Below are 27,074 nucleotides of genomic sequence, written 5' to 3'. Positions count from 1 at the left end.
TCAAAATCCTTGTGTATATATTTCATCTTAAAAGAATCATGAAAATTGCAGCTTCTGATAATATTTGGTTCTGGTTTAAGAAAGATATTAAGATTAAACTTCTGATACTGTCAGAGGAGGGAGGGAGAGTCTGCTAACATCATCTTTGGTAGACTGGGCTAAGAGTTATAAAATGACCATTTAAACCATAGGAGGCATCTATTTTCAATTCTGTGGCTTTAACATAAAGTATTTAATTCAATGCATTCAATTCAAGGCTCATCAATTATTCCCTCAGCTCCCTTGAAATCTAGTTAGCATCTTCTGTAAAAATATTCTACAGTGTTAAACACTAAATATACATATGACTACATCAGCAATAAGATGACGATCAAAGAATGCTGTTAACTTCAGCATTAAGATGTTAGCAGCATACTGCATGACTAAGCTTAAAAGCCTACCTGCAGTTTATTTGTAAGGATTTCTCTTTTCAGGAATGGGGGTGAGAAAGTTACATGTGCTAACCTAGAATACCTGCCCTTAAAAAGAACTCATTCGTATTCTGTATTCATCAGTATGTATGTAAAAACCTGATGTTTCTCATCACCACAAAAGGTGCTACCCATACAAACATTTATGTTTTAGGAGAGCTTAGGTCTTTACAATACTGGTTCTACTCTCTTGAATTTTGACTTGCAAACGAACTAGCTAATCAACCTTTGTAAAGGGCCAAAATAAAACATAATAGTTATTCCTTCTAAGGGCACGTATTGGGGACCATGCCACAAGACCCTTTGGTAATTCATAAATCAGCCTCCTTCTACCAAATTTGGCTTCATAATAAATATTAAAAGAGAGTCCTCAATAACTTGGTAACTGTAAATAACCAAAATGTCAGTGATTGAATAGAGGAAAATAAGAATTCATTCTCTAAAATGTAAATTCTAATTGGACTCTCAATAATCTGCATGGCACATACAAGGAAAGATTATATGAGGAGGCTTAAAGCAGGGAAATATATAAAAGACTTTTTCCTTAGGAAAAAGTTAATAAATAAAAATTTCATTCAGGTAAGGAAAACAGGCAAAAAATTCATAACCTGTATATAACTTGCTTTTTTTTTTTGTATAATCAGTGCTTTATAAAGGTTTCCTAATTTTTATACATTTAAAGACAATCTACCATAAAGTGAGAAGAATCCATAATTATAATTCTTAAAACCATGTAATCAGCCTGGGTCCATGTACTCATGCATACTGGCATCCTCCTCTCAGGGACACATGAGATTGCTATAAATCCTTTTAAGAATTCTTCTGAGTTTTTCTTCCTTTCTACTTCTACCTTATTATATCTATACCTTTCTTAATTTCCTTGCAGTCAAAAGCCAGACTACCTGGGATGCTGTTCCTCTAGCTTTTCTTCAGCTACAGATAGAGGCAGAGAATGAGGGAAGGGGGAGAAGAAGAGGGAGGGAACAGTGAGAGAGACAGAAAGGAACAAAAAAGAATCCTTGATTATTTACCCTCTCTTTGACTATTTTTCTTTTCCCTTCACTGTATATTTAATTCTTTCTTTTTGACCTACTCCAATTTTCCATCATAGCAGGTAGAGCCACATCTTGAGAAATCTTACAATTATAGGAGATTTAGTACAAAATAGATGAGCCAATACAAGGTCTAAAGTAGACTGAAGGATGGGGTGATTTATAGGTAGCAAAACTTTCTTCGTTCCAATCACTTTAAGAGTTTCAATGTAACCCTAGGCTAGATGTCAGTTTGCTCTGAGCCTCTCAGGAATGAACTGTTTTGTCATTTACATTCTATCAGACCGACCAACTCTCAAAACACATATACTAAATCTTACAGATGTGAAACAGGTGGGGAAGAGATGGGTACAGATGGTATTAGCTCACAAGATTCACACTATAAAGTATACTGACTCACATTTTCTCTAATCTTTCACACCTGCACACTCAAGCATACATACTAGACATAAAAATTGTGCAAGATCAAGCATCAGCTTTCTATTTTAAAAGCCTTAATTAAAAAAGATGTAGATAGGCTCACTGCAGTTTCTTTAAAGGAATATTCAGTACTACAGTACTCCTTTAAAAAGATTCACAACTCAGTGTTAAGAACACAGTAGGTAACTGCTGCTTGACAATTACTTAACATTACTGAGAGCATCCAGTACCAGCTATGGATATCAACAATAAGGAAGAACCACCTGACAACATAAAGGAATAATCTCTAAGTGATGTCACCAACCCTAAGAAATCTGTTAATAATATTCACTACACATATTCATCCTTGCTTCATGGTCACATGAAATAATTAATTTCTTTTTAGGTTACATACTGAGAGCAGCACCTGCCCTACTGCACAAAAAAGGTTGCCCACATGGATGCTCTAAAACCCCTCAATATATAGCTGAGGGGTCTTGTCCTACTCAGTGCCAAATGTTTACGATGCAGTCACTACTTGGGCAATGGCTGCACATTAGTAGGATTAAATAAATGTAAAAAGTACCCCCTTAAAATGATAAGGGGGTACTCCTGCATTCAGATGTGGAATACAATAACCCAGGAAATGGGAGAGGAGAAACAGGAAACACTCCTTAGGTTACTGATTAAAGCAAGGTTTGATACAGATATCCCCTCTTGTAGGCACTCAGCGGGTAGAATGTAGCCACAACAAACTTCCCATCAAACATCCTTCCAGTCAGTAATTTCTGAGCAGCTTTGGAATCACCAGCGTTTGCATACTCCACGAAGACCTGAAGGAGGACAGAGAAAACAAAATAATTTCATTTCCACCAGACTGTTTTAGATCAGTGCTTTACCAACTCTAATGTACATATATCACTTGAGGATCTTGTTAAAATGCAGATTTTGCTTCCATAGGTCTAAGGTGTGGCCTGAGTTTCTGCATTTCTAATCAAAGTCCCAGGTGATACCAATCTGCTGGTCCATGAACCATACTTTAGAACAGCAACATTTAGAATACTTCTTTACAATTCAGTTCAATTCTGAAAAATCCATGAAAGACAAGTTCGGTGAAAGATGTAAAACCTTTTGCCAAGTTCATATAAGAGTGATGAACAGCACTAGACACTTGCCAAAAGTAGGGCTGAACAGCCCAGAGAGCAACTGCATTTCAAGGGTGCCTCAAAGATAATATGCACTTTTAGAAGTGGAAGAAGAAAAAAATATTGTTTGAAAGCTGCTGGAAATTATACCTATTAAAAGATGTGTGGAAACTGTAAGCCATAACTATAGAAGGAAGAAGTTTAATACTAGGTAATTTCTCTTTCTAGACAATCTGAATTCCTACCTGGGGTAGAAATATAATTTACAAATTCTTTTTGTTTTGACCTAAAGCAGAAGTTACAGGAAGGCAAAATGATTTGAAATGATTTGTCCTCAGTTGCCCTGTAAACCAGTGAATGAGATAAAGAACTGCGTCTCCCTCCTTGGTTGTTTGCCTCATTCATCATGATAACAGTCTTTGAACCGGTGTTCCAGCATCCTAGGACACTCAAAGACTTTCAAGGGGATGTGAGAACAGATCATTTTAGAAAATCAATTTCCAGATCCTCAATTTTCATTTATACCTTTTCCTAAAATCAGTCTACCTACAAGTTCAGGCAGATTATCCTTTTTCATATCCCCTTTCATAGAAGCCTTTCTTCCCACTTGACAAAACAAAGTTATTTCCACAGGGTCTAAAAACTTCCAGGGCATGGAAAAAGACAATTCCTAATACAGTACCCTATTTCTTATTGAATCCTCCTTCACTGATAAACATAGCCCCATACCCTGCCTATGACTAGTCATTCACTGTCTTATGCAAATGTTTCTGTTAAGGGTGATGTATGACATGAGACCTAGGATATTCTGGGCCTGTGACAGGATTTTCTGAATTCATATGTACTGAAAAATGGAGAGGTGAGACTGATTTTGCCTCTTCCACCCCATGATTATTTCCAAGCTATATACAGCTCTCAAAAACAAAGTAGAGACCATCCATATATTAAAAAGTGCTTTTTTCACATATGTAATGGTAAGTGGTACTTCTCAGCTATTCTTAAAACCCATCCCTAAAATTTATCATTACCTGGAACTAAAAGTATTTCCAAATGGCCAAAGCAGTATAGTCGGTCAGGCTTTTTAAGTATAACTGCTTGGGAAAAACGCTATTGATAAAATTTTATGTGATCTCTTTCAGAGTAGGGTACTTCATATAATAAAATCTCCATTATTGGCCAGGCGCGGTGGCTCACGCCTGTAATCCTAGCACTCTGGGAGGCCGAGGCGGGTGGATTGTTTGAGCTCAGGAGTTCGAAACCAGCCTGAGCAAGAGCGAGACCCCGTCTCTACTAAAAATAGAAAGAAATTATCTGGCCAACTAAAATATATATATACAAAAAATTAGCCGGCATGGTGGCGCATGCCTGTTGTCCCAGCTACCTGGAAGGCTGAGGCAGTAGGATCGCTTAAGCCCAGGAGTTTGAGGTTGCTGTAAGCTAGGCTGATGCCACGGCACTCACTCTAGTCTGGGCAACAAAGCGAGACTCTGTCTCAAAAAAATAAAATAAAATAACATAACATAACATAACATAACATAACATAAAATAACATAAAATAACATAAAATAACATAAAATAACATAAAATAAAATAAAATAAAATAAAATAAAATAAAATAAAAATCTCCATTATTGAACTATATACTGAAACATATAATCAGTTAATGCTCATTTTATTTCATCTTAGAAATACTTTATAGCTATTTTTCCAAAACAATAAAAGTAGATGTTGGCTTTTTCATTCAATACAAAAGGATAGTTAGAACATGATATCCGTGAGAATAATGAATCTATTTCTGATTTTTTACATGATTAATTACTCCCAAACTTATACACCAAAGTTCAGTAAATGAGTAGACATGCATTTAGAGAAGAAATATCATGCTTTTTATCATACTCCTTGCTTTACAGGTAACCTACAATTTTACAAATCACATTATTCCACACTATATAAGAGCAAATTATTTTTATAATTTATTATGAAATTAAATTATATTAAAGCTATATTATTTTAATCATGGACTTTTTTGCAATTGTCTAAGATGCATTCATAATTTATTAATATTTTTCAGTGGTTTTTATATTTCTTTAAAAAAAATCATGTTTATTTGAACTGTAAAATTCAAATGAAAACTGGCTTTGTCAACTAGGTAATGGACATTTTCAACAGCTAAATAAATTAAATCTGTGATTCCAAGAGTTTATCAAAAGCTGCTTTCACTCTCTTAAATATCAGTGAAAACTTCTCAACATAGCAAATTTGCTCTCGATACTTTTTTATTCACATTATCTTTAAAAGTACATACTTCTCTCTTGAAATTATTTCTCCTGCTTCTCTATTGAGTGTCATCCATTTCATTTTGACCACTGGGGTTAATACTGAGTCAGATCACGTTAGTTCCTGATTCAAAATCTTCCAATACCTTCTCCTCATTCAGAGTAAAAGTCAATGTTATCTCAATGCCCTACGGGCTTGTTCTACTTGAGTTACATCCCCTGAATTCCTCTTTGATCTAATCTCTTACCATTCTTCCCCTTTCTCTCTCTCTTACAACCACACTAGCCTCCTCAAATCTATCAGGCATACCTGCTGTTTCTTTTGCCTGGAATTCTCTTCCTCATTTCCTTCAAACCTTGACTCAAATGTAACCTTCTCAGCATGTCCTTCTCTACTACCATTCTTGAAAGTGCAACTCCCCTTACCCCAGTATTCCTTAAGCCTCTACCTCAATCTATTTTTCTCCCTAGAACTTATCACCATTTATTTTTTTGTCTGATTTGATCATTATTTTATGCTAAGTGGCTAGAACATAATAGATGCTCAATAAATACTGACTAAATGACTAAAGAGCATTTAGCATGCTCCTGACACTGAATGAGGTAAATGCTATTATTACTAGATTGGCAGTAACTTTTCACTAAGACTAAAATAAAATTTCTTAATAGCCAAGAATTCTCATAATACTAAGTCATAAGATACTATAATAATCCACAGAGTCAATTTAACCCCTCAAAAGACATCTGGCAATGTCTACAGACACTTTTGGTTGTCACAATGGGGGTAGAGGGACATCTAGTGGGTAGAGGCCAGGGATGCTGCTAAACATTCTATAATATAATGTACAGAACAGCTTCCCCAACAAAAAATCATCAGGCTCAAATGTCAATGTGTCAAGATAAAAAACCCTGAGATAAAGTAAAACAATATTCTGTTTCTCAAAAAATAAAAACATTAGATAAAATAAAGATTTTCTTATATCCTCTGTCATATAATTTACAGAATTTCTAGAGAAAATGCTATAATTACAGTTTTAGGCCATACATTTTATAGATGGAGGAATTGAGGATCATCACAAAGCTAGTGACACTGAGACCAGAACTCAGGATCCAGGATTTTCAGTCCAGCATACTTACCTTCTTTAAATTACCACTGATAATTTCTATTATAATGAGAACCTAACCTAACTGATTTTCTAACTCTACTTAATTAGAACAAAATGGAACCAAAATATTTCTTTAGCTGAACTTCATATAAATGATTTAGCATGATTTGGTTGGTGCCACTGTTTACAATGGTTCAAAAGTAGATTAATACTTCTTTAAAAACAAATTTTAAGTAATTAAAAAATATAAGCATATTATAGAACTTTTAGAAGTAGAAAGCACAAGAAAATAAAAATCATGCAAAATACAAAATTCATAATCCTTAGTAAAATTTGTGTATATCTTTCTACAGAACTAAAAACATTTAACACAACTTTAATAACCTCTGAATAACTCTACAATTACAAAAACATTCACTTACTTGTCCTCTGCCAGGATTTTCCTTTGGAACAAGTAGAGATACCACTGGTCCATATTTTTGACACTCCTCTTTTACATCTTCTACAACATCTGGTTATTAAAACACATAACAGTAACTGCTTTGATATAATTAACAAGCACTCAACATTTTAAAATTTTAAATCATCAAAGAGTTCAGAAATACATATCCTAATAAGGTCATTTTCTGTATCTTCTAAAATTAAGCTTCATGAATATAAATTCAATGCATTTAAAAATTTTCTTTTTATATTTTAAATGTAATGTTCTGCATAGTTGACACATTCAAATAATTCAAAATTTTAAAAAATAAAGTCTTCTTCCCACCTTCCCAACTGCCATTCCATTCCCAGTTTTGAAGGCAACAAACATTATCAGTTTCTTCCATATTCTGCCATAATTGTAAGTGTACACAGGCAAATATGATTATGGATGCTGTAAGTAAAAAATTCCAATCTTGGTTTTTCTTTATTAAACAACATATCTTTAAGATCTTTCCATATCATTACATAATATTTTCTCATTTGTTTTTATGATTGTGAACTATTTTACTCTATGCATGTTCAATAAACTAGTATGTCCTTTACATAATAATTAAACTATTTCCAAACTTTTTGCTATTAAAAACAATATTGAATAGATAAACCTGCACATATCTTGTTTCATTTGTGTATGTCTAAGTTGACATTCTAGAAATGGAATTGCTGGATCAAAATTGACATGAATTTGTAATTTTGTTAGAATTACCAACTTGTTTTTTCATACAAGTTTACCAATGTAAATTCCAGCAACATATGAGTACGTCTGTTTTCCTGTCCCCTTACACACAAGAGGATTATTAAATGTTTTTATCACTCTTAATGTGGATAGATAACAAAGATATTGCAGTTTGGTTTTAATTAGCATTTCAATAATAAGTGAGCCTGAAAACACATGTGAAATGCATTTGTATTTCCTTTCCTATAAACTGTCTGTAATAATCGCTGTAAATATTTTTTCTTAAATTATGATTTGTCTTTAAATCTTTCTTAGGGTAGTTTTTGTCAGTGTAGAATTTGTTGAATCATTATTTTATTGCTTCTGAGTTTTTGTATCACAATTGAAAAAGGCCTTTCCCCACTCCAGGAATATTAAAAAATAAAATTGTCCAAGGATTTTTTAGATTTAAAAAAATTCTTTCCTTTCTTCTTTCCCTTCTACCTGCCCTACATCCTTCTCTCAGCCCTTTCTTTCCTTTCCTTCACTATTTCATTCCTTCACTTGTTTTTTTTCAAGTATTCTAATCTTTACTTGATTTGAAATTTATTTTGGTCTACAATGTAAAGTTTGAATTTAACTTTCTTCCCTGCCGCATCAAAATTACAAGACAGCTGTTCCAACATATATAATAATCTCTAGCTAAGCAAACTTACCTGTAACTAATACACATTATTTGATGAGGATCCTGCTAATCAGAACAAAGGTATTTAATGGCACTATATTATCTGTTGTACTTTAGATCATGTGGAGACTCTTAAACACAAACATTTAATAGCAATATTTGTGCGAATTTAAATACTCAGTGTATTTAGAAGCAGAAAAAAGTATTACACAGCAAAATACAAAGAAAAGAGTAGATACAGTCTCCCTAAGGTTTACTCAAAAAAGCCCCATCTTGAGTTTTATAGAGATTAAAATTGTGTGTAGTAGATAGAATGAGGTGATAAAGACAGTAGGTAGATAGGTTTAAAGGACATAGGTAGCATTTTGAATTGATATTCAGAGATTATTTAGAGCCACTGTACCTTAGTGACCTGACTAAAACAATGCTGAGGGCAAGACTTTCTTTCAGATAAATAGAGATTCTGAAAAGCTGAGAGACTAGAGACTCTTACAATTGCCACAGACTCAAAGAAAGCACATTTGTTTCATTCGGCAGATAACTATATTAAAGCTCAAGGATATGAAATGATTTATCATTACTAGAGGTATTGTGGTAAAATTAGCCTTATCTGTAATGTTTTAATTTTCTACAAGGAGAATATTAAATATTAAGCAATTGATATTTTGAAATAGAAAAATATTAATAAAAGAGCTTTAGAGATATATAGACCTGGCTCTTTTAATTTTTATTATTAAGTTGGTGCAAAAGTAACTGCAGTTTCAGACCGTGAATTTTAAATCATTATATTAATAACTAGGCTCAAATACATCTTTATTAGTCAAAATAGGAACCATTACAACAACACACTTTTGCCAATGAGAAATAAGTTTGTTTATTCCTGTAGCATAAAAATCCATGCTTCAGGATTCAGCGAACTCTTGGAAACCATTTTCTGCATCCTGCTAGTTGTGGAAGCATTTTCCCTGCAAAAAGTTGCCAAGATGCTTGAAGAAGTGGTAGTTAGTAGGCAAGAGGTCAGGTGAATGTGCTGGATCAGGCAAAACCTCACAGCCCAAATTGTTCAACTTTTGAAGTGTTGGTTGTGCAATGTGTGGTCAGGTGTTGTCATGGAGAAGAACTGGGCCCTTTCTGTTGACCAATGCCAGCTGCAGGCATTGCAGTTCTCGGTGCATCTCATTGATTTGCTGCGCATATTTAGATGTAATGGCTTCATCAGGATTCAGAAAGCTGTAGTGGATCAGACCAGCAGCAGACCCCCCCAGTGACCATGACCTTTTTTGGGTGCAAGTTTGGCTTTGGGAAATGCTTTGGAGCTTCTACTCGGTCCAACCACTGAGTTGGTTGTCAACGGTTGTTGTATAAAATCCACTTTTTGTCACACATCACAATCCAATCGAGAAATGGTTCACTGTTGTGGCGTACAAGAAGAGAAGATGACACTTTAAAACGATAATTTTTGTGATTTTTGGTCAGCTCATGAGGCATCCACTTAAGGAGCTTTTTCACCTTTCCAATTTGCTTCAAATGCTAAATGACCATAGAATGGTTGACGTTGAGTTCTTCAGAAATTTCTCATGTAGTTGTAAGAGGATCAGCTTCGATGACCACTCTCAATTGGTCGTTGTCAACTTCCAATGGCCAGCCGCTGTGCTCCTCATCTTCAAGGCTCTCATCTCCTTTGCAAAATTTCTGAAACCACCACTGTAGTATACTCTGAACTGCTATACAAAATTGCCTCTCTAGTAATACTATTAGGTTGATGCTGTTGACCTTGGTCCAAGTTTGGCCCTGCTTTAGTCCATTCCCCTCTACTTCCAGAATGTTCCTACTAAAATACAAGTTTGATTATATCTTTCTCCTACTTACAATTTTTAATAACTCCTTACTGCACTCAAAAAAGAACAAGTATTCATTGAGTAGTTACCATAAGCCAGGGACTGTGGCGTGCTTGATAAAAAATTCTTTCATGTAAGTTATGTTCCAATGTTACTATGTCTGGGATAAAATCCAAATTCTTAAACATAGAAAATAAGTTTGTACTCTGGCTACCTCTTTAGCTTTTAACTGACCAGATTATCACAACTATAATTGTATGTTTATAAATTTGTCTCCTCTACTATACTAAAGACAGGGAATAATCCCACAATGGCACATAGAAAGTACTCAGTAAATATGTCTTGAATGAGTGAGTAGTTAAAAGCAAAAAAGAAAGCTCAAATGGAGAAATAAAAACATAAAGAAGGGCCAGAAGAGACAGACCAGAGAGAAAGAAGTCTCTGGGAAAATTAATCTTCTTTATTGATTTGGTAAAGATGATATGTAAAAGAGTCAAAAGAACATTATAAATTAGGGAAATATGAGAATCTTATGAATAGATAAATCTATTCCAGATTTAGTTAAGGACGCATTAGAATATAACTTAGAAAACACTAACCTTCATATTCCTCTTCATTCTCAAGATAATCATCATCCAACACATTCAGCAGTCTTAGCACTGGAGTAGGAAGCATCACCAGATCTTCAATATGAGGGGCTGTTAAAGTTCATCATAATATAGTTAAACATAAATCCCCCCATATAAATTGGTGAAAACCAGGCAAAGGAGCTTAGGAATATGGATTACTCCTGATATCTTTGATTGTCAAATGATCAAGAAAAAAATAAAAGACATATATAACTTACCAAAAGGAATGCTAAAGAATGGGCTGCACAATGCCATTTCAGCAGGAATTCTTCTGCTTGGATCATCATGAAGCATGCTAAAACATGAAAACAGGTGTTTTTATAATTACTGCCAAATCTTTTAAAAATGCAACCATTAACAAAAATAAAAATGTCTAAATGTTCATCACATCATTAATTATATTAGCATGATTATTCAATCATTCATCTGTAAAGAATATAAATGCCATTTATTAGCAAATGGGTCAATAAATCATGATACATCTTATAACATAACACTATACTGTGATCTAAAATAATGTTTTTGACTAACAAATGAAATATGGGAAAGTGATCCAAACTCTGTAACAGTGAGTGAAAAAAATTAGAAACAGACTTAGGGTAATGCAATTAAAAAAAAAAAAAGTGGCGGGATGATGACTGAATCTTGTCAAATATCCCTAATAATAAAGCAACTTGATAGCAAAACCAAAAAACCCACAGACAACATCTATAACAAAACTATAGGAACACACCAAATAGCCAAAGACCACGCACAGATGAACACATTAATCTACCACTTATGATATAGATATGAAAGGGCAACACTAATCAAAATTAGAAAATCTCAAAAATTAGGTTATAGAACTCAGGAAAGAATTAGAAATTCAAAAAATTTTCATAAAATAAGATTATGCTGGAAGAGATATTAATATAACAGATAATATTAAATAAAACGCAGAAAGGAGAAAATTTTTAAAAAATCAAAAGGAAATAATGAAAGAGATAATATGGACTCAAGAGAAAGTGATAATACTGAATATAGGTAAAGAAAATCAAACATATGTAGATGAGTACCTGAAAAAGCAAAGCAAAGCAAGAGAACAGAACAAAAATTAAAAACTACAATTTAAGAACACTTTATTTATTTATTTATTTTTTTTGGAGATAGAGTCTTGCTCTTTTGTCCTGGCTAGAGTGCCGTGGCGTCAGCCTAGCTCACAGCAACCTCAAACTCCTGGGCTTAAGTGATTCTTCTGCCTCAGCCTCCCAAGTAGCTGGGACTTGTAGTAGCCATCATGCCCGGCTAATTTTTTCTATATATTTTTAGTTGTCCAGATAATTTCTTTCTATTTTTCAGTAGAGACAGGGTCTTGCTCTTGCTCAGGCTAGTCTTGAACTTCTGACCTTGCGTGATCCTCCCACCTTGGCCTCCCAGGGTGCTAGGATTACAGGTGTGAGCCACCGCACCCGGCCTAAGAACACTTTTCAAAACAAACAAAAAAAGATCTGAACTACACAATGAAAGGCATATCATGTTCCTAAGAACTAAGAATATTGACCTAGAACAATCAAAATCAAGATATATTCTGGTAAAATTACTAGTCTTTAAAGAAAAAGATGAAATCCTTTGGGCATCTAAACACAGAGATTAAGTGACTTTTAATAAAAAGACAATTAGTGAGTTATCAAACTTTTCAATAAAAACATTGTATGTCAGAAGAAAATTCAGTAACATGTTTAAGACACTTAAGAAAGAAAAATATATGCCAAGGATTTTTCTATACTGCTTAAACAGACTTTCATGTATAACAAGTACAGTTTAACTATTACTAACATGCAAAAACTCAGAAAATATTCATTGTATGATCTAGAGAATAAGATTCAGCAAACTAAAATGATTAGAAAGACATCAACACAATGACTGATGGTGAATATTAAATATACAGTTACATGTAGGACTAAAATTAAATGAGTACTAAAACAGACAGCATATAATGGCTACATAATCTGATGATGCACATAAAACTATTTTTAAAATGGGAGAATAAGAAGACCATAGACAAAAATAATTTAACTATTTTAAGTAATCTTTTAGAGTACTATTATTCTGAGACTGTTTTATGTTTATTGTAGAATAAAGCAACTGGGTAATTATGAAATTCTTAAGAACCACAAGTCTTGATGTGGAAGAAAAGAGATGCAGACATAAAATAAAAGTAAAAACTGTGTGGTCCTGAACTTGAATTAGAAACATCAGCATGAACTCTGTCCACTTGAAAGGCCTAGAAGCAATGACCACCCTAGTAGCAGTGAGTATTCCTAATACACAGACTGTGGTTTTAAAATACCGTTTCCTCTAAAAGAAACCAGGCTTCTAGGAAAAATGGCTAATTGCAGGTCTGGGGAAGGAAATGCATAAGATGAACTGGGAATATCTTATACCACATAGCAAGGAAGCTATCAAAGATAAAACCAACATGCAGAGGTTTCCATTCATCGAAGATGGGACAATCTCAGATTCAAATAGAATAAAAACTGCAATGAATTAAAATACATAAAATATATTTAAATCCATTAATTTATAATGAAACTTTGAATTTTAAAAAAGGTAATGATCAGCTTTAGAAGATGACAAGGAACCAACTCATTATCTTGAAAACTAGTAAATAAAGAGAAAGAATATCAAGCACTTACAGTCGGCCCTCCATATCCATGGGTCCCACTTCAATAGGTACTCCCATCCATGGATTCAACCAAACATGGATCAAAAAAACTCAGAAAAAAAACAAAGAAAGTTTCCCCTGCAGCCGCCGGCAGGAGTTGGCATGAGGTTTGGCTGCCACTGTTGAAGGAGTATCCTGAAGCCACCATCAGAAGGAGACCTCTAGAGAAGCTTGGCACCCGTGAGCTCAAAGGGAAAGGGAATGGTTTTAGGTTTACAAAAAAAAAAAAAAAAATTGATTCAAAAAGTACAGAGGAAGATGGTGGACTAGAAACAGTCTGTGAGCATGCCGCTCTCAAGGAGAGCAGTGTAAATTGCAGGCAGATGCCTACCTACAGACAGACAGCTCTTCTCGGAAGGAACACTGTGAAATCAGAGAAGCAATGTGGGACACTCAGAGTGAAGGACAGCAAATAGGACATCCCCAAGACACAAAGTAATCAACCTAGCCAAAGTCAAAATGAAGGAGAAAATTCTATAAGCCACTAGACATAAGCAACAACTGACCTACAAAGGAAAACCCATCAGACTAATAGCAGACTTCTCAGCAGAAACCTTACAAGTCAGAAGGGAGTGGGGCCCCATCTTCAATCTTCTTAAACAGAAAAACTACCTGCCTAGAATTTTATATTTATATCCTGCAAAACTAAGTTTCACAATTGATGGAGAAATTCAGTCTTTTCCAGACAAGCAAACACTGAGGGAATTTGTCATGACCAGACCTGCCCTGAAGGAAATATTCAAAATAGCCTTACACATGAATTAGTACAATAGATACCCACCAGTATAAAATCACCCCAAAAGGCTAATGCTCACAACTCTTATAAAACAATAGCACAGGAGGGAAAACAAAGCAATCAAACCCAACATGATGAACAAAACTGCATCCATTCTATCTCTTAATGTTAATGGTTTAAATATGCCACTCAAAAGACATAGGCTGGCTAGATGGATGAAAAAACACAACCCAAGTATCTGCTGTTTCCAGGAGGCACATCTAAACCACAAGGATGCACAAAGGCTCAATGTGAAAAGATAGAAAAAAACATTCCACACAAATGGAAACCAAAAGAGAGCTGGTATAACCATTCTTGTATCAAACAAAATTGACTTTAAATCAACAGCGGTATAGAAAGACCAACATGGTCATTATATAAAGGGAGCAATTCAACAAGAAGACATAACAATCTTAAATATATATGTACCTAACACAGGAGCTCCCAGATACATAAAATTAACTCTACTAGAGCTAAACAAGGAAATAAATAGTAGCATCATAATTGCCAGAGAATTCAACACCCACCTGTCAGAATTGAATAAATCATCAAAGTAGAAAATAAAGAAACACTGGACCTAAATGGGACCCTAAAACAAATTGACCTAACAGACATTTACAGAACATTCTACTCAAAAATATTCTACTGAATATACATTCTTCTCATCAGCACATGGGACATTTTCCAAGACTGATCATATCTTAGGTCACAAAACATGTCGCAACAAATTTTTAAAAATTGAATTCATATCATGTATCTTCTCAGACCATAGTGGCATGAAACTAGAAATCAATTCCAACAGTAACACTCAATTCTACACAAAGTCATGGAAATTAAACAATCTGCTGCTGAACAATTATTGGGTCAATAATGAAATTAAGATGGAAATCAAAAGATTCCCTGAACTGATTGACAAAGGGGACACAAGCTATCAAAATCTATGGCATTCAGCAAAAGCATTCCTAGGGGGAAAATTCAGAGCCTTATATGCCAACATCAAAACTCAGAAAGATCGTTAACAACCTCATACTACATCTCAAGGAACTAGAAAAAGGAAAGCATACCAAACCCAATGCCAGCAGAAGAAAACAAATAACTAAGCTCAGAGCAGAACTAAATGAAATGGAAAAATAATAATAATAATAATAATGCAAAAGGTCAGTGAAACAAAGAGTTGGTTCTTTAAAAAGAGAAACAAAATTGATAGACCTCTTGCTAGATTAACCAGAAATAGAAGAGAAAGGACCCCAGTAAGCTCAATCAGAAATGAAAAAGAAAATATTACAACTGATACCACAGAAATACAAAACATCATCCGTGAATACTATGAAAATCTCTATGCATATAAACTAGAAAATGTAGAGGAAATGGACAAATTCCTAGAAATACACAACCTTCCAAGACTCAATTAGGAAGAAACAGAACTCCTAAACAGACCAATAATAAGCAGCAAAATTGAAGCAGTAATAAATAGTCTTCCAGTAAAAAAAAGTAGCCCTGGACCAGATGGATTCACAGCCAAATTATACCGCACCTACAAAGAAGAACTAGTATCCATACTGCAGAAATTATTCCATAATGTTGAGAAGGAGGGAATCCTCCCCAATTCATTCTACAAAGCCACTATCACTTTGATACCAAAGCCAGGAATGGACACAACAAAAAAAGAAAACCACAGACCAACATCCCTTATAATATAGATCCAAAAATTCTCAAAATAAGATACTAGCAAACCAAGTTCAACAGCACATCAAAAAAATAATACACCATGACCAAGTGGACTTCATCCCAAAAATGCAAGGATGGTTCAACATATGGCAATCAATAAATGTGATTCACCACATAAACAGAAGCAAAAACAAAGACAACATGATCATCTCAATAGATGCACAAAAAGCATTTGACAAAATCTAGCAGCCTTTCATGATAAAAACTCTTGACAAATTAAGCATAGAAGGAACATATCTCAAAATTATAAAAAGCATATATAACAAACCCACAGCCACAATCATACTGAAGGAGAAAGTTAAAAGCATACCCCCTAAGAACTGGTCAAGGGTACCCACTGTCACCACTTCTGTTTAACATAGAATAGAAGTCCTAACCAGAGCAATCAGGAAAGAGAAAGAAATAAAGGGTATCCAAATCAGGAACGAGGAGGTCAAACTATCGATTTCACAGATGATATGATCTTGTATCTAGAAAACCCCAAAGACTCCAGACACCACCAAGAGACTCCTGGAATTGATAAATTCAGCAAAATCTCAAGGTACAAAATCAATGTAGACAAATCAGTACCATTTCTATATACCAATAGCAGTCAGGCTGAGAGTCAAATCAAAGATTCAATACTATTCACAATAGCTACAAAGAAAATAAAAATACCTAGGAATATACTTAACCAAGGAGGTGAAACATCTTTACAAGAAGAACTATGAAACACCGAGGAAAGAAATCTCAGATGACACAAACCAATGGAAAAACATCTTACGCTCATGGATCGGTAGAATCAACATTGTTAAAATGTCCATACTACCCTAAGTGATTTACAGATTCAATGCAATCCCCATCAAAATACCAATGGCATATTTTACAGATTTAGAAAAAATAATTCAACACTTCATTTAGAATCAGAAAAGAGCCTGAATAGCTAAAGCAATCCTAAGCAAAAAGAACAAACCTGGAGGAATCACAGTACCAGACTTCAAACTATACTAAAAGCTATAGTAACCAAAACAGTTAGGTATTGGTACAAAAATAGACATAGGCCAATGGAACAAAATAGATAACCCAGATATAAAACCATCTGCCTACAGCCAACTGATCCTTGACAAAGCAGACAACAACGTACACTGGGGTATAGAAGCCCTATTCAATAAATGGTGCTGGGAAAATTGGAAAGCCACATTGTACAACAATGAAACAAGATGCCTATCTCTCACCACTCACAAAAATTAATTTAAAGTGGATAAAAGAATTAAATAGAAGGCATGAAACCACAAGAATTTTAGAGGAAAATGTGGGGAAAACTCTTCTAGATATCAGTCTAGGCAAAGAATTTATGACTAAGACCTCAATGGCAATTACAGCAACAACAAAAATAAATAAATGGGACGTGATTAAATTAAAAAGCTTCGGCACAAGAATAGAAATAATCAACAGAACAAATAGACAATCTACAGAATGGGAAAAAATATTCACAATCTATACATCCAATAAAGGGCTAATTATCCAGAATCTGCAAAGAACTCAAACAAATCAGTAAGGAAAACACCAAACAACCCCATTAAAAAGTGGGCAAAAGACATGAACAGAAGTTTTTCAGAAGATAGACAAATGACCAACAAACACAAGAAAAAATGCTCAACATCACTAATCATCAGGGAAATGCAAATTAAAATCACAATGAGATATCACTTCACTCCTGTTAGAATGGCTTTTATTTATTTATTTTTTTACATAGTTTTTTTTTTTTTTTTTTGAGACAGAGTCTCACTCTGTTGCCCGGGCTAGAGTGAGTGCCGTGGCATCAGCCTAGCTCACAGCAACCTCAAACTCCTGGGCTCAAGCCACCCTCCTGCCTCAGCCTCCCAAGTAGCTGGGACTACAGGCATGCACCACCATGCCCAGCTAATTTTTTCTATATATATTTTTAGTTGGCCAGATAACTTTCTATTTTTAGTAGAGACGGGGTCTCGCTCTTGCTCAGGCTGGTCTCGAACTCCTGACCCTGAGCGATCCACCCGCCTCGGCCTCCCAGAGTGCTAGGATTACAGGTGTGAGCCACCGCGCCCGGCCTAGAATGGCTTTTATTAAAAGTTCAAAAACAATAGATGCTGGTGCAGATGCAGGGAGAAAGAAAGACTTATACACTGTTGGTGGAACTGCAAATTAGTACAAGTCCTATGGAAACCAGTATGGAACTCTGTCAAAGAACTAAAAGTAGACCTACCATTCAATCCAGCAATCCCACTACTCAATATCTACCCAGAGGAAAAGAAGTAATTTTGTCAAAAAGACAACTGCATTCAAATGTTTACTGAAGCACAATTCACAATTGCAAAGACCTGGAGTCAACCCAAGTGACCATCAATTCACGAATGGATTAACAAAATTTGGCAAATGTATACCATGGAGTACTACTCAGCCACAAAAAAGATGAATTAATGCCTTTACAGCACTTTGGAATGAATTCGAGACAATTATCCTAAGTGAAATATCTCAAGAATGAAAAAGAAAAGACCACATGTTCTCTCTAATAAATTGGAACTAACTGATTGGGCACATAAGTCCACAGAGGGAAGTAAAAGTCATTGGAAATCAAGCAGGGGACTGGGGGAAAAAGGGGAGGGGCAAAAACCCACCTAAGGGGTACAATGAACACTATTCGAGTGATAGGTACTTTTATAGCTTTGACTCAAGCCATGTAACAAAAACATTTGTACTCCTTTAATATTCTGAAATTTAAAAAAAGAGAAAAATAACAATAAAGGATAATATAAATTTTTTAAAATTCAGTATACCAACTATTTACATAGCATTTATATTGTATTAGGTATTATAAGTAATCTAGAAATGATTTAAAGTATATGGGAGGATATGTGCAGGTTATGTGCAAATACTATACCATTTTATATAAGAGACTTGAATATCTTTTTGGTATCCTTGGGAGTCCTGAAACCAATCCCCTGAGGATATTGAGAGACAACTTGTACTTTTTCTTTGGCTAATCAAATGAAGAACAAATGACAGAAAATCACCATTCTAAAACCCCTAAGAAGGTAAAGGATCTAGGCATTAATATCAACAGTTGCTAACTCACAAAACAGACAACGACATTATGTGCCTGCTTATGAAAAAAGTAAAATATTATCTATAGTCTTGTAGTCTCATTAAAAAAAACCAAACCCTCTAGATACAACTATCAATTTAGAGGACTTAAACAGAAATATGTTAACTATACCATAATGAAACAATCAACAAAATTCTTACTGTGGAAAATTATGCTGAGCCAAGAATCTAGGTTGTTCAATAAATAAACTAAAAGAGAAAAGGGGGAAAAGGGAATCTTTAAATTAAGAGAGACTTAAAAAGGATTTTTTTTAGAAGAGCAAAACTTCAGCTTTAATGTGTGTTTAAGGATGCACACTTGGGTAATAACATTATAATGAAAACAAGTGATTACCATAAAAGTCTGCTGTAGTGGTTACTTTTAGGTTTGAGATTGGAATGGGACACAAAGGACTTCTGGGATTGCTGGCAAAGTTCTATTTCTTGACATGAATGGTAGTTACGAGGTGGTTACAATGTTCCTAAAAAATCACTAAGCTACACATTGATTTTATTAGCAGTTTCAGTATCTGTGTTTTACTCTACAAAAAAAAGTTCAAATAATTTGCATGCATACACAATACAATATGCAAAAAAAATTAGAAAGAAATACACCAAAGTGCTAACACTAGAGAGTAGGTTTGTAATTTTTATTTTCTTCATCACAATTTTCTGCAGTTTCCAAAATTAGTATTATTTGTATAATCAGGAAAAAAGCTATTACTGAAAAATAAAAGTCAATACTAGAACTTAAATGATTTGAGTTTCGGGCTAGAATCCATTTTATAATTTTACACTGCTGCCTCCTCAACGTAAAATCTAATTTGTAATTTCCAATATCAATCAGACACTAACAGCAATTTACAATTAATCTGAAAAACACACACACACAGTGCTCGCTTTGGCAGCACATATACTAAAATTGGAACGATACGGAGATTAGCATAGCCCCTGCGCAAGGATAACACACAAATTCGTGAAGCGTTCCATATTTTTTTATAAAAAAAAAACACACACACACACACACACAGACAAATAACCATGTGGAAAACTGATGAGATCTGAATAAGTTCTGTGGTTTGTACCAATGTCAATTTACTAGTTTTGATGTTGTACTAGTAATGTAAGATGTCACCATTGGGGGAAACTGGGTAAAGGGTAGGGATCTTTCTATAACATTTTTACAACTTCCTATGTGTCTGTAATTATTTCAAAATTAAAAAGTTAAAAAAAAACATTTTGAAGGTTTAACAGAGCCAATATTCTAAAGATACTATAATACTCTGATTCAAACATGAGCTCCATCCTTTTCTAGCATACTAATTATTTTATTCATTTCTGGCCCATAATGTTAGAAACCTGAAAAGCCTACTATTCGATAATACAGTCATGCACCACATGATGATGTATTGGTCAAGCAGGGGCCATTTATACAATCGTGATCTCACAAGATTATAACAGACCTGAAAAATTCCTATTGCCTAGTGACAATGAAGCCATTGTATGTATCACAGCATAATGCATCACTCAGAGGTGTTTATGGTGACATGGTGTACACAAACATACTGTGCTGCCAGTCATATAAAATTATAGCACATATACTTATATACGGTATATAACACTTGATAATAACTGTTACTGGTTTATATATTTACTATATCATACTTTTTATCATCATTTTAGAGTATATCCCTTATTAAAAAAAAGTTAGCTGTAAAACAGCCTCAGGCAGGTCCTTTAGGAGGTATTCTAGAAGACATTATCATCATAGGAGATGACATCACTGTGCCTGCCTACTGCCCCTGAAGACCTTCTAGTGAAATGAGGTATGGAAGTAGTTGACGGTGATATTGACGATCCCAACCCTGTGTAGGCCTAGGGTCTGACGTGTGTGTTTTTGTCTTAGTTCTTAACAAAAAAGTATACAAAGTAAAAAAAAATTGTAAATAGAAAAAAGCTTATAAAATAAAATAAAAATATTTTTGTACAGCTGTACAATGTGTTTTAAGCTAAATACTATTAAAAAAGAGTTCAAAGTTAATGAAAAATTAGTTTATAAAGTAAAAAAGTTACAGTAAGCAAAGGTTAATTTATGGTTGAAGAAAGAAAACTTTTTTTATAAATTTAGTGTAGCCTACATATGCAGTGTTTATAAAGTCTACAGTAGTGTACAGTAATGTTCTAGGTGTTCACATTCACTCACCAGTCACTCATTGACTCACCCAGAGCAACTTCCAGTCCTGCAAGCTTCATTTATGTGCCCTCCATTTAAGTGGCCTATACAGGTGTACCATTTTTTATCTTTTATACCATTATGTTTTTACTGTACCTTTTCTATGTTTAGATATGTTCAGATACGTAAATACTTACCACTGTGTGATAATTTCCTACAATATTCAGTACAGTAACATGATATACAGGTTTGCAGCATAAGAGCAACAGGCTATGCCATACAGCCTATGTGTGTAGAAGGCTACCCCATCTAGGTTTGTGTAAGTACACTCTATGATGTTCACAAGACAACAAAATCGCCTAACACCACATTTCTCAGAATGTATTCCCATCATTAACTGACCCATCATTGTACATATTATTACATATGTTCAAAATATCTATTGTACTTGGATCTATTCAGATTATCAGAAATGCTCTATCTGTTGTCCCTAGAGAGCTGTCAATGGTAAATATATAAAGTATAATTTTAAATACTACCGTATTCAAAATATTTTGGGTTTTCTTTTGGGTCATCCAAAAAAGCAAACCTACTCTTTCATTAATAAAGACACTTTAAAAACCTGTTTTCCATCAAGTATATAGAATTGCCAGAGCTATGAGAGGCCAAAGGTATAATCGTCCAGGATCTATCTTCTAGTAAGTAGCTGCCAAGAAGAGCTTAACATCTGGTACTCACTATAAACAAAGAACATCCCTTTGAAAATAAATTTTGATTACTTATGCTCCTTATAGAAAGCTGTCCTGTAGAGACTGTCTAAACTAAAATTCATATTTCTAGGGGAGCAAAACCTCTCCATGATTGATCAAACCAGACATCATAATATAAATCCATTATGTAAGTAATGGATTTACATAATCAGTATGTAATTCAGTATTTATTTACTGAATGTAAATCAGTATTTACATTCTCAGTATGTAAGAGAAAAAAAAGAAAGAAAAAAACCACTTCATATAGTAAATATACACAAAGCAAGTTTACAGCACACATACCTTTTGATAAGGTCTCTTAGGTGATAGGCTGGAATTGCGGCATTCACCACTGCTTTACTGGCAAATATGTGATCGATAATGGCAGAACTGTTTGCCTAAAACAAAGGAGAAAAGTCTACCTTCGTTATTCAATTCAGTCTGTATTTTTATTGAGTACTAGGCAGATAGTATTATACATGGTGAGTAATGTAACAGAAAACACTCTCTTCTGAGAGCTTACAGTTTTAACGAAGGAGATAATTTACACAAGTTTCTAGAGAGGAGGAAAATTTTTTCTCCATTCTCAGCATCTAGGACAGTACCTGGCACTCTATGAACATCTACTAGATGAAAGAATAAAGAAACAAGTACCAAAGCAGCCACATAAAAATTGTAGTTTAATGCAAAGTTAGAAAATGAATGTGTAATGGGTGAGTCAGGTTTTGGTTTTCAGACAGAAATAAAGACAAAATGAAGCACTACGTTTGACATATTATCCATACTCCAAATCTTCATGGAATGTAACACTTTCTCCTTCAATACTACAGTAGCTCAGAATTTGGAACTGTGTACATGAGTAAAAAGACCTCATACCATCATTATCACTAAAATGTATAGAATACTTAGCATGGGCTGCACCCTCTGTCAAAAACTAAGTATCATTTCTTTTTTAACCTCAATACTCTTATAAGACATATGCTATCATTATCCTCATTTTACAGAAAGTAAACCATGGTTTAGTGAACCTAAATAGTAAGAGGTAGAGGCAAGGTATGAAACCTAGCAGTTTGATTTCAGAGCCTACGGTCATACCCACTTAGCAATTTTGCCTCCATAGAAGGTGATAAAACAAAATGATGTTTTATCTAGAGAGGCATCTATTAGGGACCCATTAGTACACATCATGCCTTCAAATTCACACAAATTAAACTGTGACCTAGTTCTGATGAGCTCTGGACCAAGCAGATATAGTCCAAAGAGCTCAATGACAGTCAAAGCTAATTCAAGTAATTGATTTATATTTGGATTAGCACTAAGAATACTTAGCCTCTTGACTGTTCTGGAATACCAGCGATAAAGAATGATACTGATTTTACTCCCATAATAGCATTTTCTTTTACCCCAAACAAGCATTAGGTATACTGACTAGGTTATTAAAGTATTTCTTCCAGGAATTGCTACACCAGAAATCAGTGACTAGGGGATTAAAAGAAACAAAACTCTTCATGTTATGATAGCCATACATTATGTATTAGATGCTCAAAAAAATAACCTGTTGCGTAATATCAAAATACTCAATATCAAATACTTGTTCTTCAATATCTAAGTTCCTAACCTCTAATATTTGAATGAACTTTTTGTCTGCTTATAAGTTAGGAATTAACTACAGTATGTTTTCAAACATATTGTGGGGCTTTAATATTGGGATGATATCAGTATCCTTTAGGCTTGAGGTTTGGTAAATAATACAGTATTTTGGAATTATTATTGGTTTTGATATTAAGGTATTAAAATATTTTTTAAACTATGAAGCACTATATAAAGATTATCATTTAACTTAGAACATAGTTGTATTAGTAATATTTTAAAACCTAATATAACTAACTAATAATAAAACCTAATATAAACAAAAGAATCACTTTTGCTTCTTCTGGAAAATATAGTCATTCAAACATTTCATCAAGCACTTACTACATGCCAGGCCCCAGGCAAGGAACAGTAAGAATGCAATGCTCACTAACACATTTGTTGTCATAGGAGTAGTGGCATTTAAGGTACCATAAATACAAAAAGAGGAGTATGGATGAAAGAAAGCAATAGGAGTCCTCAACAAGAATCATCATAAATTGAATACTCTTAAATTAGGATTAAGAACCCCAAAGCAAAGCACTAATGCAGTTTACCTTCCATTCCTGAGATCTGACTGTATGTTTCAGTTTCATTCCTGAGAACATTTCCAGTAAAATGATTCCTAGGCTCCAAAGATCAACAGCTGAGGTACATTCTGTATCACTCTGCAGGCCAGCCTGGGCCAAGCAATTTTGCAGTTCTGCTTCTGGAGCCCGATACCCGTCTGTCTGAATATACTTTACATCCTAAGAAGATGAATAAATATTACAACCAATAAAAAGCGCTCAGTTTCCATCCATCTTTTCAGTGTATTTACTTCTCTAAAAGTGCAGTAAACCACTGCCAAACTGAATGCCAAAAATTTTTAGTTCTTACTTATCATAATTCTTTGGCTCATTAACTGGGTATTTCTCCGAGGCAAGCTATATATTTTCCATACACCTACGCGTAAAGATGTCTTCATTGGATAGTCTCTTACATATTAGGTACTGCTGATAAATAAGAACAGTCTGCAAAGAACTCATAAACTATGGATAATGGAGGATTTGTCAGAACTGTCACATGCATTTTGCCATGAAACAGAGTCCCAACACTGAAAACACCAGGAATAGTACCTTAGCACTTAACCAAATGCTCATAAAACTTAAAAAGCATTGTATGTGCATTAAGTACTTTTAATAATTCCAGAACTCTCTTGTGCTTCACTAGCTCCTCCTACCTGACCCAAACATATGTCCTTTTTTCATATGGCAGCACTGAAATCCTTCTGATTTGCTTCATCCCCTGGTATTTTAGATAGTAATGTCTCATAAGCCCCTACTAAACTATACCTGTTATTTAAAAATATTTGGTTTAGACCCACTAGATTTTAAACTATGAGGGAAAAGAAAAGGTTATTTCTTACCTGATTGCCTTCTTTGAAGCTAAGTCCAAAGTCAATGAGTTTAAAACATTCATTCTCTGCACTCCACAATATGTTACGCGGTTTGAGGTCTGCATGGACATAACCCTCATGATGAAGAAAAGCAAGGGCCTCCAGAACATCTCTGGCACAATGCTGTATCATCCACATGGAACAACCCTGGTGACTAGAATATAAAAGCAGCTCCGAAACACTGACATCCAGGAGTTCAAGCAACAGACATCGTGATGGCACATTTGGAGAAAAATGGATTGTAAAGACTCCATACAAAGTCACTAAAAAAGAAACAAATTATAATACTTTTAAAATCAGACTCTAAGTTATTACTAAAGTAGATAACTCTGCAGTACAAATTTGGAATAGTCTAAATAAGGACAACTTTGATGAGCAAACTTCCACTGTAATTTATTTTTCCCATGAGTAAAATCTTTGGGTAACTGCGTTATTTTAATAAAATGAGACAACCTTGAACAGCTGATTACCATTCAAAGATATTAATATGGCACAATGATTCAATTTATGTCTCACCAAGTACTTAGTAGTGGGTGAATATGCACTTAGGGTGCCAAATAAAAATGATTAAAAGTAAAAATCCAAATATTAAGTAACTCTCTTAAAAGGAATGTCACAATGGATTCCTTTTAAGAATGAACACTGCTTTCACAATGAAGACTGCTTCTTAATCCAAAATAGCACTCTACAAATATTAAAACAAGAGATTAAGACTTTCCAGATGACATTTTAACCTAATCTTGCAGAGATTCAACAAGTCCTTATGCAGCAAAAATTTTGCCTCTTCAATATCAAAGTTATAGTGATATACCATTTAGCAAGCTAAAAAAAATGCAACACTAGTGTTAAGAAATTCTTCTCCAAAATTGTATTGTAAAAAAGGTCACTCTTCAAATTAAGTATGGATTATACTTGCCAGGAAATCAGACATTGCTTTATCAACCAAAGCTATAACTAATGATAAGCTCACTGTTGGTGTAATAACAATGAAGACTGCTTTCAAAGATCAATCTTCAGTGATCATTAAATATCTTACATTCTGAATATCTGTGTCATGAAACGGTCTCTCAAAAGAGCAAAAGCATAAAACGTTCCTAAATCTGACACTTCCATAAAGACTCCCTGTAATATTGAGTCGTTTTTTCCAGATTCACAGGAAATATATGTCAGGTGAACTATGTGGGAGTTACTGGCATTGATGCCACAAACCCTTGAAATAGTTTCCATTTCCCACTGGTATGCCAAGATTCAAAAATTTCCACTCAAGACATGACATCTAGCAAAGGCATGCCTCTTTTTACTAAAGAAAACACTTCTCTATGGTAATAAATGCGATATTCTCCGATGAGACCCAAAGCAAAACTGAACTTACTGAGCATCTACTATGTGACACTAAACAACGCAGATCACCATCTCCATCTTACCGCAGACAGTAATAAAGTGAAAGGGGAAAGGGAAAGGGGCCTAGATCAGGTGATCAAGAGGGCCAGACCCGCTTCTCCCGCCTAAAGGACGGAAGATGGAACGCCAGGCTGACAGAAGTGTGTGTCTGCTCTGGGACCTGGGCAAGAGGAGAAGCGAGACAGTGACAATTACCGATGTTCCTGTGACCCTGCAACTGCTCCAGCGCCGCCCTCTCTTTGCGGAAACCATACTCGGCGGCCGAGGCTGCAGCCCCGGTGGCTCCCGGCGGCAAGAACTGCTTGAGGGCGCCCGGGGGCGAGCTGGGGTTGCCGCAGCAGCGCACCCGATACACCGAGGCCGAGGAGCCGCTGCCCAGGCGGCTCTGTACCTGCCACAGCCGCCCGAAGGCCTCCAGAAACCGCGGCGGCTCCGCGCCCCAGGTGCAACCGGATCCCGCCATCGGTGTGAACTGAGAGCACTGACACGGGAGTTGACACAACGCCCGAGGCAGGCCGGCAGGGCCCGCGGTCACATCCCCGCCTGCCGGACCAGCGGCTTCGCAGGGAGGGGCCTGCAGCCGCCTCACCGACACCGGGGACCTCAGGCCGCCATGACACCGGAAGCCGTAGCGCGCACG

At 35.0% G+C, this 27,074-nt stretch overlaps 1 protein-coding gene and 1 non-coding gene across 2 annotated transcripts; one reads left to right on the top strand and one right to left on the bottom strand.

The window, feature by feature from the left end:
- Positions 1 to 1,526: 1,526 nt before the first annotated feature.
- UHMK1 (U2AF homology motif kinase 1) lies at positions 1,527 to 27,074 on the bottom strand. Its single transcript, XM_045547220.1, has 8 exons — positions 26,630 to 27,074; positions 25,004 to 25,296; positions 24,153 to 24,344; positions 22,270 to 22,364; positions 10,954 to 11,030; positions 10,706 to 10,804; positions 6,871 to 6,959; positions 1,527 to 2,754 (listed from the first exon to the last, which is right to left on the bottom strand). Exons 1-8 carry the CDS (start codon positions 26,895 to 26,897, stop codon positions 2,608 to 2,610), a joined length of 1,260 nt encoding a protein of 419 aa, XP_045403176.1. The 5' UTR covers positions 26,898 to 27,074; the 3' UTR covers positions 1,527 to 2,607.
- LOC123636164 lies at positions 19,937 to 20,040 on the top strand. The gene has a single exon (XR_006734372.1). It is a non-coding gene; the product is annotated as a U6 spliceosomal RNA (small nuclear RNA).

The sequence above is a fragment of the Lemur catta genome, chromosome 3, assembly GCF_020740605.2.
Source record: "Lemur catta isolate mLemCat1 chromosome 3, mLemCat1.pri, whole genome shotgun sequence".
Classification (NCBI taxonomy): Eukaryota; Metazoa; Chordata; class Mammalia; order Primates; family Lemuridae; genus Lemur; species Lemur catta.
Note: the sequence above shows the minus strand (reverse complement) of the source record. Positions and strands in the feature narration are given on the sequence as shown.